Here is a 13,809-nt window from a genome sequence, read left to right as displayed (position 1 = left end):
TTCTTTGAGATTCGGCTAAAGGGTGTGAGGGAATTGCTATCTGGGTGGAGTGTAATAGCCCCAAAGGGTCATGGGGAAGAAAACAAGAGGCCAAAGGCTTCTTGGCTAAGGAATTTAGAAAGACTAGCGCAGTAAAAGATACTCAGCACTCGCACTTCTATTTCTTCTCTTACGTCATTTGAGATTTGAGTTCTTGCAGTAGCCACTGCGGCTTTGGACGACTTTAGAGATCCTGATGAAGTAATATTGATCCAGCCTTAGCAAGCAGAAAAGCTTCATGGCCTGGAGGTGGACGACATATGAGAAAGTGGTCTCGAAGGTGCTAGTCTTCAATACGTTGCACCAGGTTGAGTATGAAGGATTCAATATGATCTCTTTTCAGTGTGGCCGCTATGGACATCGTCAAGAGGATTGCCCCTATGTTAGATGTTAGAGAGGTGGTTGAGAAGAAGGAAATGATGGAAGCAAGCACGGAAGCCTTTCCGGTACAAGTTGTATCGCAGAACAGGGGCGATACGAGTTGGCCTCAGGAGACAAACCTCTCAACGAATTGTGCTCGCTAGCCTACTCGCGCTCCTTGGCCGGGTTCCTTATCGGATTGTGCCATCGCTGCCCTAGTGAATTCTTAGAGGACGCTAGAGGTTAAAGTCAATGCTTGAACCTGGGCTTTCCTCATTAGTGCTCGCTTTGTAGGCTCATCTAAGTTTAGAGGTTGATAGCGTGCCTTTTATCGCGACTTTTGCCCCACAGATGTGTAAACACAGACGGGTTGGTCTCACCTCGCCTTATTTAGCACTTTTCTCACTTCCTCGGTAGGCGCTACCAGCAACTCTACAGCCTAAGGTGAAAGAACCCCTTTTAAAGCGGATATTACTTTGTTCCAACATCGTCTAATGCCTTTAGCTCCCCTTTCTTCTCGGCAAAAGCTTTTTCTGTTGCCGCTCTTCTCTCTTTTAAAGCAAAGAAAGAAGTGACTTGTTCAGCTCTTCTTGTTTACGACTCTACTGCTATTGATTAATCCGCTGGGATTTCCATGCTTGACTTGCTTTAAAAGCCTTTCTAGGCTAACTCTTCACTAAGTCCCAACAAGGGCAAGCGAAGGTTCGAGCTCGACCACCGGGACTAGGTCAGACTAGCAGTTAGTTGAGTCAGCTACCCTTTTCGGGACTAGCATTTCTGCTACGCAGCTTAGGTTTGTCAATGACATTCTTGCTGCTTAGCTCACTTTCAGTGACCCGGGAATGAGTGCCCCTTTCAGCGCGGAGGCACATCCGGAACAGGTTGAGAGATAAGCTTTTATCGGTGTAAAGGTCTGCAAACAAGAGTTGGACAGCTTGACCCGCATTGCTTTATTGACTATACTATAGAGGCTCGAGTAAGAGAGGAGAGAAGTTCCCTGTATGCTTCACACATGAAGTCTGTCTTCTCCCTCTTCTCCCTTACGTGATAGGGCTCTAAAAAGCCAAGTGCTTTCTTTACCGGCACACAAACTATATATCACGACCCAACCTTGTGAACAAACTCGACTTCTTTTCTTTTATGAGGATTAGAGAATATCGGTTCTTGGCCCAAGGGTATTCCTAATTGCGGAGATGACCTATATGATGTGGAGGGGATATGATTGGAAGCTTTTCCAAGAGACAAGGAGACATACGGAATACCAGACAATGAGATGTACCGGGGCTACAAAAGGAAGAATAGAGCATATTAGGATATGGATCGGGTTTCCCCACTACTGAATCTTAAGGTTTTTGCTTGGCCTAAAATGTTGTTATGTGCATTTTTCCCTTTTTCCGTTGGTGTCATCCTCACTCGTAAATGATTGGTGTCAGAATTCTCATTTTTCACACTGATTTCCTATTTTCTTTTCTTTTTTGAATTTCATTATCCGTGTAAGAATTAGGAATTCCTTTTCCAACTCGTCCCATAATGGGCGTTATGGCAAAAAAGCAAAAGAAAAGAAAAGGAGAAATTTGTCCAATAGTAACAAATGGTGCCTCCACAGGTTGACACCCGATCCAACCTAGTAGTAAGCGATCCGCCAAAAGTAACCAAAATATTCCTTGGTGAATCGGGCGAAAACTTGAACTACGTACATACATATTTTTAAAAAACGGTAAAGCCAACAGACATATAAAAACTGGTGCTATTGCGGCTACACCCCCCGATTTGTCAGGTATACTACGAAGAATGGCATGGATCGGTAGGAAATACCATTCCGGCACAATATGAGGCGGGGTGGACATCGGATTAGCAGGTATATAATTGTCGGGATGCCCCAAAACATTAGGAGCATAAAAAATCCAAATGGAAAAAAAGATAGCAAAAGCTACCCAACCTACTAGATCCTTTACATAAAAATAAGGGTAAAAAGCTATTTTATCCATCTCAGAATGTACACCCAATGGATTATTTGATCCATATTGATGCAATGCGGCCAGATGAAGAAGACTGGCGCCTACTAAAATAAAGGGGAGTAAATGATGAAGACTAAAAAAACGATTTAAGGTGGCATTGTCCACGGAGAACCCACCCCAAAGCCAGGTTACTATGGTATCTCCTACTACAGGTATGGCGCTAGCTAAGCTTGTAATTACTGTAGCTCCCCAAAAACTCATCTGACCCCAAGGTAGTACATATCCTATAAAAGCTGTCACAATCATTAATAGGAAGATTACAACTCCGAGACACCGAACAAATTCCCTAGGACTGCTATAACTCGCATGATATAGACCACGAAAAATATGAAGGTGAACCACAATGAAAAACATACTTGCCCCATTAGCATGCATATAACGGAGCAACCAGCCCCCCGAAACATCTCTCATAATGTGTTCTACGCTGTTGAAAGCTAGATCCACATGAGGTGTGTAATGCATAGCTAAAAAAACGCCAGTCACTATCTGAATGACTAAACAAATACCAGCTAACGAACCGAACCCCCACCAATAACTAAGATTGCTCGGGGTTGGATAATCTATCAAATGCTGATTAAGTGTGGAGGATATAGGTTGTTTAAGAAGAGAGAATCGTTGGTTCCTTAGAGTCATTTCTTTTTTTCTCGTGACCACTCTTGCTTTTTGGCATTCTGGGGCCCTACTATATAGAAAGAGAAATTGTCCGTACCCTTTCTTCCACCTCCGAAGGGGTATAGAGCGAAAGAAGCGTCGAAGGGGTCGGGTCATCCTGGTTTAACAGAAGAGCATTTTTTTGAGCTAGATTTAGAGGAATTTGGTTCAGACTAAGAAGGTTGATTCGGTAAGTCCACCTTGGGCTATCCTTTTTGCGATTACTTGCTGGAAATTGTGGATTTGGAGGAACCGACGTACCTACCTTCCAAGGGCGGAGTTTCCAACCGAGACTTGCTAGCAGGTGGCTACGCGAGTTTGCTATGTTTGAAGATGACGCTTGGAGCAAGTTTAGGAGCTTGCAATATCCTGGTAGAAACTATCATTGGCGCCTAGTTAGGTGGTATCCGGGTTTTCTCAAAATTCATGTTGATGGGAGTGCGGGTTATCTTGCTGCAGGAGGGGTTCTACGTGATAGTATTGGTCAATGGATTTACGGGTTTACAGCTAATGTTGGTTTTGGCACCATCCTTACGCTGTGTTAGTTCCGGCATGCCGGGCTCTTATGCCGTATTTTCAGGAGTGTATTGTCCATCAACATTTTCGGGAATCTAATCAGGTTGCAGATGGTCTAGCCCATAGCCCATATGGGACATGATATTCCGTTTGGTATGCAAGAGTTTACATCACCGCCATCGGAAGTTTACTATAGATTGCTTTTTGATTATGTTGGTGGCTCTGTAGGCCGTAGAGTGGTTACTTTTGATTGATTGTATTGGGTTTGAACCCCCCTTGGAAGCAAAAAAAAGAAACCAATTTGACCAGTACTGGTGTCTTGCTAGTGAACTTACAGAGCGAGCTGTAAAGGGGACTTTCTTGACTTGGCAAAAGCAAGCGTCTGATCAGATCTATCAAGAGATAGTGGTTCGGCCAAACCTCTTTTTCCTAAGCAAGGACGGAGCTGCTGTCGAGTGCTTTGATCGAGCTGCCAAGGTCCATCATGTTGCTAGGTATAAGCCAGTTAATAAAGACGAGTCGGAAGGGCTAAATAGTGCTTTGGGGTACGTAAACTAGGACAGATCACATGGTTTTTTTGTACTGGTCCGCTTTGAGCTGTCGAGTAAGGATTGCTCTATCTCAACATTCTATCTCAACATAAAGGGGCTTTGGAACCCAAGCTTACCTTATTATGTTATGTTGAAAAGGGGAAGGTTTGAGAAAGGGTAGTAGGTTTAGGTCTCTGCTCGCCTTGGAAGATTATTCTTTCCTCCTCGGTGAAAGAGGGCTTCGGTGTGCGGGAGAAAGAATTCGAAAAGGAGATAATTTCATAAAGTCACTCTCTCCAACCTTTTCTATCTATCTTTAGAAGTAGGGCGAGAGAAAGTCAATATGATATTTGTATTTGCGTTGGTTTTTCCAACGGAAACGTTGCACTTTTTTCTTTCTCATTCGGAAGGCTCAGTCCCACACTCTGACTTCAATGATGGGAACAACCTCCGCACTCCGGCGCTTCAATGAACAAGAGTTCTCCGCCTTACTCTATTTAGAATAGTGGTCGATACCTCGGGAGGGAGTTACATTCGTAACAACATGTTATGTTCACGCGGTGATATTCTCTCTTTCCAAGAGTACTACCCGAGCGCTCGTTATTATTTATTTAAACTAAAGCTGGGGAGCATATTTGACAGGAGATAGACACAGGCTATCGAGAGGTCCCCCACTTCGATTCCCGACCTGTTAGCATCTCCGATCCGAGATCAGGGGATTACGTAGTTAGGTCTTTTCGGTCCGAAGCCGGCCGGTAATGGACCTACTTACCTTGCTTGTAGACTAACTGCTACGCTAACCCTTTTCTTGGTGGTTGCTACCAAGACGATTTCTTTATGCCCATCAAAGGACCTCGAGATGCTAATCCACGAAAAACGATACGAGAAATTCTAAAGAACTTATATACGGAACGAGGGCGACCCGTGGAAATACATCGGTTTCTTACTCGTGCAAAGGAACTATTTCTTGGCAACTTGGACAACTTATAACGATGTTTGTCCCGCATATCACTAGGAAGATTGGGATCTTTACAAAAGGCTTTATAAAGCTTTCGTCTCAATTCATATTTAGCCGCGAGCAATCTACGTTTGTGATCTCGTATATTTCGCTTCTCCGACATCGAATTCGATCTCTAATGTTAAAACCCTCATCTTTTTGCAAAAAGCCGCTCCACGGTGGTAAAGTCTCATCTTGTGTGTTGGACGAAGTGACAATAGTCACATTGAACCCTCGAATATGTTCGAAGATCTCGAAATGATCTTCCAGTTCTGGGGAGAATTCGCAAAACTCCGTTTCCATCGAGAATTGAATAGAGTTTTCCCGTATTTCGACCGGAGAATCTAATAGAGACATTACTGTGGAGATTCTGACTAAAAAATTAGACATTCCATGCCCTCGGAGAGTGCTTTGTCGCGCTAGGTCACTGACATATCCTTTTTTTCGTTTTTTCTCTTTATTTGACCCTGGATTGGATCGAAATGACTTTCCTGTCGAAGACCTTTCTGTCTGTATGAATTTCTGACCGCACGGAATCTCCATAGCCAATTTTCCATTTTTGATAGAAGGTGCTGCCTTTGGTACTACTCTTATTTTACACAATCCAGGAACTTCCATAACGTTGGCGTGATTCAGTTTGAGCAACGGATCCTGACGTGATACATCTTCGTAATGAAAATAGAGTGGAAACATGAGTTGGCCTTTCAAGTATCTATAGAATAAGCACTGTGAACTATCGCCTTCAAAAAGATAGCTTCACCTCTTTCTTCGATCAGAATACGAATGAGATCAAAAAGGAAAGGAATAAAAAAAAGTTTCTCTATGCCCCGGGGGCATAGGTTATCAAATTGAGCAAGTTCTCCAGATCTTCGAATACCCAACTACGAGGTCCACATAACATGACATCATAGTAGGCATCCGTGAGAAAGCCTGGGGACATCCCGTCGCCCCCAATCACTGTGCGAACAAGGTCCGGCAGAGGAAGAGTGAAGAGTTACGGGGGGGGGATTTCTTTCCCTTCCTTAAAAGGAGCAAGTGCATTTATATCTCTAATTCTAATAAAGGGTACAAATTTGCGTAAATAGGTCATTTACAGAGGGCGCAGCGCTTGCCGCGTCCGATATAGTTGACGAAATGCTATCGCTGCTACTGGTGGAAGGAAAAGAAAAGGAATTTCGCGCGGAGTCCATAAAGGTTCGATCACTGGGGGTGGGATCCCCATAATAAATTCGGAGTTCTTGTTGTCGCCCCGGCATGATTTGAAGTTCGAAAATCCAATCCAATTCCCTCCAAATCAACTTAACGAAGTCAAGCTATATATATAGAGTATAGATAGAGTCTAGTTCAGAACGAAAAGAGAGTTCTTTCTATTTTCCTTGGTTTTAGACTTTGATCTAGGGGATCTAGGGGATCTAGGGGATCTAGGGGATCTAGGGGATCTAGGGGGAAGAATGAGAATTTACGGAACACAAACCCAACCTCGGATGCTATTTCAACACAAGATCGTGGACACTCTTGCTTGAGAACAGCGCTTGATCACGCCTAAAAGTCTCATTCTTCTCTTACGAGATTTCCAGTTTCCTGAAAAGATCGCTCCTAAAAGAAACCGCTCTCAACTAGAAGATACCGCCAAAGCAAAGGAAGAAGGAATGAATGTCCGAACAAGACCCTAAAAGCCGCTCCTGCGACCCAGGAGTGAATTCTTCTCCTAAGCGCAGGTCTAGCTCCCCATGGAGCTCATTCCTGTTCTCATCCATCCCGCTTTGTGTTGGTAAATATTTAGTACGTGGAAGTCTTTCCCTCGTTCATGGGAGATGTAGCATAGATAGAAAGAGAGCATTCGGTAGGGCTCGATTCAGACTTGCTCAGGTCACACTCTCTTTGTCTGTTGCTGCTAAGATTTGACTCCTTTTTATGGAACCCGGGGCCGTAACTGAGGAGAATGCTACTCTAGCTCTCCTTACTAGATCAAATAAGGCACCTACGAACCGCTAAAGAGAGTTTGTCTTTCCTTTAAGCGGGACTTTTTTTTCTCTCGTCTCGGCTTCTTCAACGACTCTTTCCGAAAGTCCTATGTTGTAAGGAATGGAAAAATCGCTAAAGCCAGCTATTTGGAAAGCAAGATGGTTTCGAATACAGACCGGATTAATGCTCTTGAAGAGCGGCTTAAGCCATTAGGTGTAGGCGCTTTCCAGAGGCGGAATCTTCTAGTTCTTCCTATTTGACCCGAAACCGATCGATCTATCCCTAACTATGGATCGAGCTGGGGTAGGCAAAAGCTTAATTAATGTCAATCAGAGAGATGAAAGAAAGCAAAGGATTCGAGGCTTTTATCTTCTATATAGTATCTAGAAAGGGAACGGCTGCTTTTATGAGTTTCCCTCTCCGGTGGTGATCTCACTTTCGAAAGAGAGTTTCTTAGCGGCAGTCTACATTAGGCTCCGATAGCGATTTAAGCAGTAGTTAGGAATATCACTCAACGAAATTCTACCATCTATCTGTCCTCTGGGGCTGCTTTTATTAGCTCATATATAAAGGATCCGTCTAGTTCCGTATTCACTGCCAAAGTCTAGGGAGCAAAGAATAGAGAATAATGAGACCAATACAATTAGCCGGTCGCCCAAAGGTAAATGGAGGAAGGGAAGAATTAGTAGACTACTATAGGATTTCAAGCAGAGATAGGGGATCATTTAAAGTATCCGAAAGAGGTATTTACTGAATAAGCAAGTTCTCCGACAAAATGAATCTACGAACTGGAAGAGTCTTATTCATTCTCGGTCTCAGACTAGCAGCTATTAAATCGGTAGGACTCCGCTTGCAAAGTTTCTTTCCAAAAGGTGCCTCTACAAAGGATGCCTTCCTTCGTACAATTATTGCAAGCCCGAGGACGATTCTTCAAAGGCTTAGGCCACGAAGTTGTAAAGAGAACGGTTCGTGACTAGCTAGAGCTCGCATTATGAAATATCAAAATCAAGGCCTGCCTATTACTTTCTTGCCTACGTTCGAGGTTCGAGTTCTTGGCCCTTCCTTTGCATAGGCTAAAGAAGGAGCTAGCGCTCACTCCCTTAGAGCTTACCTTCTGCTGCCCTAGGGAAAATGCCCGGAAGCCTGCATTCATAGCTTCAGGGGAGAGGCAAGGTTTTGATTCATCTTCCGTCTTCAAAGAATACATAGCTTTAGTTTCACCAGTGGTAGCATAAAGATAGGTTTTTATTCCTTGGCTTAAGAGCAAGGGACTAGCAATAGAATTCAGAAGAGGTAAGGCGCTATGTAATTGCCCTCGCGGTGCTTAGACCTCTCCTTGCTCGGTCCTTTGATCATGCGTCTGAGATCCGGTAACTGTTATGAATGTGGAGGAGTGGGGCATTTTGCCGGGTTGGGAAAGCAAATACTGATTTTCCATTCGTACTCGTTCACTTTCAAAGGCGCCAGCCGTTGACTAGCCAACCAGAAAAGAAAGACATAACTAAAGAAGCCAAAGCGACGTACCTACCGAATTCCACGACTTCGCCAGCCAAGCATTATGTTCCAACTCCCACTCGAACTGGAAGAGGAGCCGCAAAACACAATACCATATAGTCAGAAAGGTCAACAGAATAAGGAACGAATAGAAAAAGTGACGGAACCTAGGTATCACGTTGCTCAGAGCAGTTCAGGGAGTAATTCAAAGGATAAAGAGAAAAGGGTAACGACCGAAGCCCCTTTAGAGATAGGGCGAGTCTTTCTAAGGAAACGATGGAGAAAGCCCAGACTTCATAAAAGGCGGTAGGTCTTATCTTAAGAAAGGACTAAGAAAGCAAGGCTCGTCAGTGAAAGCAGAAGACGAAGAAGACTCTCGGATGGCACTTGCTTTCCCAACTGTAACGGGATCTTATTCTTTTGAAAAGTTACCACCTCTTCTTCACTTCACATAAAACCATTCGTTCAGAGTCGACAACTGTAGCCCCTCCCCAATGCTCTTATTCCTACTTGCGGATTCTCTCCATCTAGGAAAGAAAGCCAACACAACATACAACATGTTGGCCCTTTCTTTCGGGCGATGATTCGATTCTTCAACGCTTGGCCATTCGATGTTGGTTCTTTCGATCGAGAAAGAGAACTCTTATTCATCCGGAAGTGACTGAACTAGCCTTTGGGCTTAAAAAAGTGCTGTCACACCGTCCCTCTTTGTATTTGTCGGCCTTACTAGCGCTACTGCTAATGTCGGCGTAAGGAGTGTGCTAGCACTATCAGTAGTAAAGACGAATGTTGAGATGAAGTCTACGTAACGACTCTTTACCCTCGATTCTTAGCATCTCAAAGAGACGATCTTCTGGCAAAGAGTTCAACATCTGAAACTCTATCTCTTGAAATGAATGCTATCTTGCTAAACCCCTTCCTTGCCTTATGCCATTTACCTTCTCAATCACAGTAAAGCGCGGTTTCATGCTCGCAAAGAGACCCGGCATTCATCTAAGCCTGAATTTCTGTAGGATTCTCTCGGCTACTTCCAACGTGGGTAGTGGGAGACCTGAACAACCTACTCCCTCCTTCTCGGATAGAGATGCTGGCCGACTCGCTTGGCTCGCCTATCTGAATCTCTCGAGCGACTTCCAACGCTTTCGCCTCTTGGGCGATTTGCTATCGGTGTCGCAGCTCTTCTTCTCTTCTATCTTTCTTTGAGATTCGGCTAAAGGGTGTGAGGGAATTGCTATCTGGGTGGAGTGTAATAGCCCCAAAGGGTCATGGGGAAGAAAACAAGAGGCCAAAGGCTTCTTGGCTAAGGAATTTAGAAAGACTAGCGCAGTAAAAGATACTCAGCACTCGCACTTCTATTTCTTCTCTTACGTCATTTGAGATTTGAGTTCTTGCAGTAGCCACTGCGGCTTTGGACGACTTTAGAGATCCTGATGAAGTAATATTGATCCAGCCTTAGCAAGCAGAAAAGCTTCATGGCCTGGAGGTGGACGACATATGAGAAAGTGGTCTCGAAGGTGCTAGTCTTCAATACGTTGCACCAGGTTGAGTATGAAGGATTCAATATGATCTCTTTTCAGTGTGGCCGCTATGGACATCGTCAAGAGGATTGCCCCTATGTTAGATGTTAGAGAGGTGGTTGAGAAGAAGGAAATGATGGAAGCAAGCACGGAAGCCTTTCCGGTACAAGTTGTATCGCAGAACAGGGGCGATACGAGTTGGCCTCAGGAGACAAACCTCTCAACGAATTGTGCTCGCTAGCCTACTCGCGCTCCTTGGCCGGGTTCCTTATCGGATTGTGCCATCGCTGCCCTAGTGAATTCTTAGAGGACGCTAGAGGTTAAAGTCAATGCTTGAACCTGGGCTTTCCTCATTAGTGCTCGCTTTGTAGGCTCATCTAAGTTTAGAGGTTGATAGCGTGCCTTTTATCGCGACTTTTGCCCCACAGATGTGTAAACACAGACGGGTTGGTCTCACCTCGCCTTATTTAGCACTTTTCTCACTTCCTCGGTAGGCGCTACCAGCAACTCTACAGCCTAAGGTGAAAGAACCCCTTTTAAAGCGGATATTACTTTGTTCCAACATCGTCTAATGCCTTTAGCTCCCCTTTCTTCTCGGCAAAAGCTTTTTCTGTTGCCGCTCTTCTCTCTTTTAAAGCAAAGAAAGAAGTGACTTGTTCAGCTCTTCTTGTTTACGACTCTACTGCTATTGATTAATCCGCTGGGATTTCCATGCTTGACTTGCTTTAAAAGCCTTTCTAGGCTAACTCTTCACTAAGTCCCAACAAGGGCAAGCGAAGGTTCGAGCTCGACCACCGGGACTAGGTCAGACTAGCAGTTAGTTGAGTCAGCTACCCTTTTCGGGACTAGCATTTCTGCTACGCAGCTTAGGTTTGTCAATGACATTCTTGCTGCTTAGCTCACTTTCAGTGACCCGGGAATGAGTGCCCCTTTCAGCGCGGAGGCACATCCGGAACAGGTTGAGAGATAAGCTTTTATCGGTGTAAAGGTCTGCAAACAAGAGTTGGACAGCTTGACCCGCATTGCTTTATTGACTATACTATAGAGGCTCGAGTAAGAGAGGAGAGAAGTTCCCTGTATGCTTCACACATGAAGTCTGTCTTCTCCCTCTTCTCCCTTACGTGATAGGGCTCTAAAAAGCCAAGTGCTTTCTTTACCGGCACACAAACTATATATCACGACCCAACCTTGTGAACAAACTCGACTTCTTTTCTTTTATGAGGATTAGAGAATATCGGTTCTTGGCCCAAGGGTATTCCTAATTGCGGAGATGACCTATATGATGTGGAGGGGATATGATTGGAAGCTTTTCCAAGAGACAAGGAGACATACGGAATACCAGACAATGAGATGTACCGGGGCTACAAAAGGAAGAATAGAGCATATTAGGATATGGATCGGGTTTCCCCACTACTGAATCTTAAGGTTTTTGCTTGGCCTAAAATGTTGTTATGTGCATTTTTCCCTTTTTCCGTTGGTGTCATCCTCACTCGTAAATGATTGGTGTCAGAATTCTCATTTTTCACACTGATTTCCTATTTTCTTTTCTTTTTTGAATTTCATTATCCGTGTAAGAATTAGGAATTCCTTTTCCAACTCGTCCCATAATGGGCGTTATGGCAAAAAAGCAAAAGAAAAGAAAAGGAGAAATTTGTCCAATAGTAACAAATGGTGCCTCCACAGGTTGACACCCGATCCAACCTAGTAGTAAGCGATCCGCCAAAAGTAACCAAAATATTCCTTGGTGAATCGGGCGAAAACTTGAACTACGTACATACATATTTTTAAAAAACGGTAAAGCCAACAGACATATAAAAACTGGTGCTATTGCGGCTACACCCCCCGATTTGTCAGGTATACTACGAAGAATGGCATGGATCGGTAGGAAATACCATTCCGGCACAATATGAGGCGGGGTGGACATCGGATTAGCAGGTATATAATTGTCGGGATGCCCCAAAACATTAGGAGCATAAAAAATCCAAATGGAAAAAAAGATAGCAAAAGCTACCCAACCTACTAGATCCTTTACATAAAAATAAGGGTAAAAAGCTATTTTATCCATCTCAGAATGTACACCCAATGGATTATTTGATCCATATTGATGCAATGCGGCCAGATGAAGAAGACTGGCGCCTACTAAAATAAAGGGGAGTAAATGATGAAGACTAAAAAAACGATTTAAGGTGGCATTGTCCACGGAGAACCCACCCCAAAGCCAGGTTACTATGGTATCTCCTACTACAGGTATGGCGCTAGCTAAGCTTGTAATTACTGTAGCTCCCCAAAAACTCATCTGACCCCAAGGTAGTACATATCCTATAAAAGCTGTCACAATCATTAATAGGAAGATTACAACTCCGAGACACCGAACAAATTCCCTAGGACTGCTATAACTCGCATGATATAGACCACGAAAAATATGAAGGTGAACCACAATGAAAAACATACTTGCCCCATTAGCATGCATATAACGGAGCAACCAGCCCCCCGAAACATCTCTCATAATGTGTTCTACGCTGTTGAAAGCTAGATCCACATGAGGTGTGTAATGCATAGCTAAAAAAACGCCAGTCACTATCTGAATGACTAAACAAATACCAGCTAACGAACCGAACCCCCACCAATAACTAAGATTGCTCGGGGTTGGATAATCTATCAAATGCTGATTAAGTGTGGAGGATATAGGTTGTTTAAGAAGAGAGAATCGTTGGTTCCTTAGAGTCATTTCTTTTTTTCTCGTGACCACTCTTGCTTTTTGGCATTCTGGGGCCCTACTATATAGAAAGAGAAATTGTCCGTACCCTTTCTTCCACCTCCGAAGGGGTATAGAGCGAAAGAAGCGTCGAAGGGGTCGGGTCATCCTGGTTTAACAGAAGAGCATTTTTTTGAGCTAGATTTAGAGGAATTTGGTTCAGACTAAGAAGGTTGATTCGGTAAGTCCACCTTGGGCTATCCTTTTTGCGATTACTTGCTGGAAATTGTGGATTTGGAGGAACCGACGTACCTACCTTCCAAGGGCGGAGTTTCCAACCGAGACTTGCTAGCAGGTGGCTACGCGAGTTTGCTATGTTTGAAGATGACGCTTGGAGCAAGTTTAGGAGCTTGCAATATCCTGGTAGAAACTATCATTGGCGCCTAGTTAGGTGGTATCCGGGTTTTCTCAAAATTCATGTTGATGGGAGTGCGGGTTATCTTGCTGCAGGAGGGGTTCTACGTGATAGTATTGGTCAATGGATTTACGGGTTTACAGCTAATGTTGGTTTTGGCACCATCCTTACGCTGTGTTAGTTCCGGCATGCCGGGCTCTTATGCCGTATTTTCAGGAGTGTATTGTCCATCAACATTTTCGGGAATCTAATCAGGTTGCAGATGGTCTAGCCCATAGCCCATATGGGACATGATATTCCGTTTGGTATGCAAGAGTTTACATCACCGCCATCGGAAGTTTACTATAGATTGCTTTTTGATTATGTTGGTGGCTCTGTAGGCCGTAGAGTGGTTACTTTTGATTGATTGTATTGGGTTTGAACCCCCCTTGGAAGCAAAAAAAAGAAACCAATTTGACCAGTACTGGTGTCTTGCTAGTGAACTTACAGAGCGAGCTGTAAAGGGGACTTTCTTGACTTGGCAAAAGCAAGCGTCTGATCAGATCTATCAAGAGATAGTGGTTCGGCCAAACCTCTTTTTCCTAAGCAAGGACGGAGCTGCTGTCGAGTGCT

The 13,809-nt window shown here is 44.0% G+C and overlaps 1 protein-coding gene across 1 annotated transcript; it reads right to left on the bottom strand.

Annotated features, from left to right (window-relative positions):
• Positions 1-5,171: 5,171 nt before the first annotated feature.
• LOC127245750 (60S ribosomal protein L5, mitochondrial-like) lies at positions 5,172-5,867 on the bottom strand. Its single transcript, XM_051266773.1, has one exon. The coding sequence runs from the start codon at positions 5,802-5,804 to the stop codon at positions 5,172-5,174; it is 633 nt and encodes a 210-aa protein (XP_051122730.1). The 5' UTR covers positions 5,805-5,867.
• Positions 5,868-13,809: the final 7,942 nt, after the last annotated feature.

The sequence above is a fragment of the Andrographis paniculata genome, unplaced genomic scaffold (assembly GCF_009805555.1).
Source record: "Andrographis paniculata isolate CXL003 unplaced genomic scaffold, ASM980555v1 Contig235END, whole genome shotgun sequence".
Classification (NCBI taxonomy): domain Eukaryota; kingdom Viridiplantae; phylum Streptophyta; class Magnoliopsida; order Lamiales; family Acanthaceae; genus Andrographis; species Andrographis paniculata.
Note: the sequence above shows the minus strand (reverse complement) of the source record. Positions and strands in the feature narration are given on the sequence as shown.

Bases quoted from the DNA above. Each gene is read 5' to 3' on its own strand.
- LOC127245750 (XM_051266773.1), bottom strand. From the start codon at position 5,804: ATGTTTCCACTCTATTTTCATTACGAAGATGTATCACGTCAGGATCCG.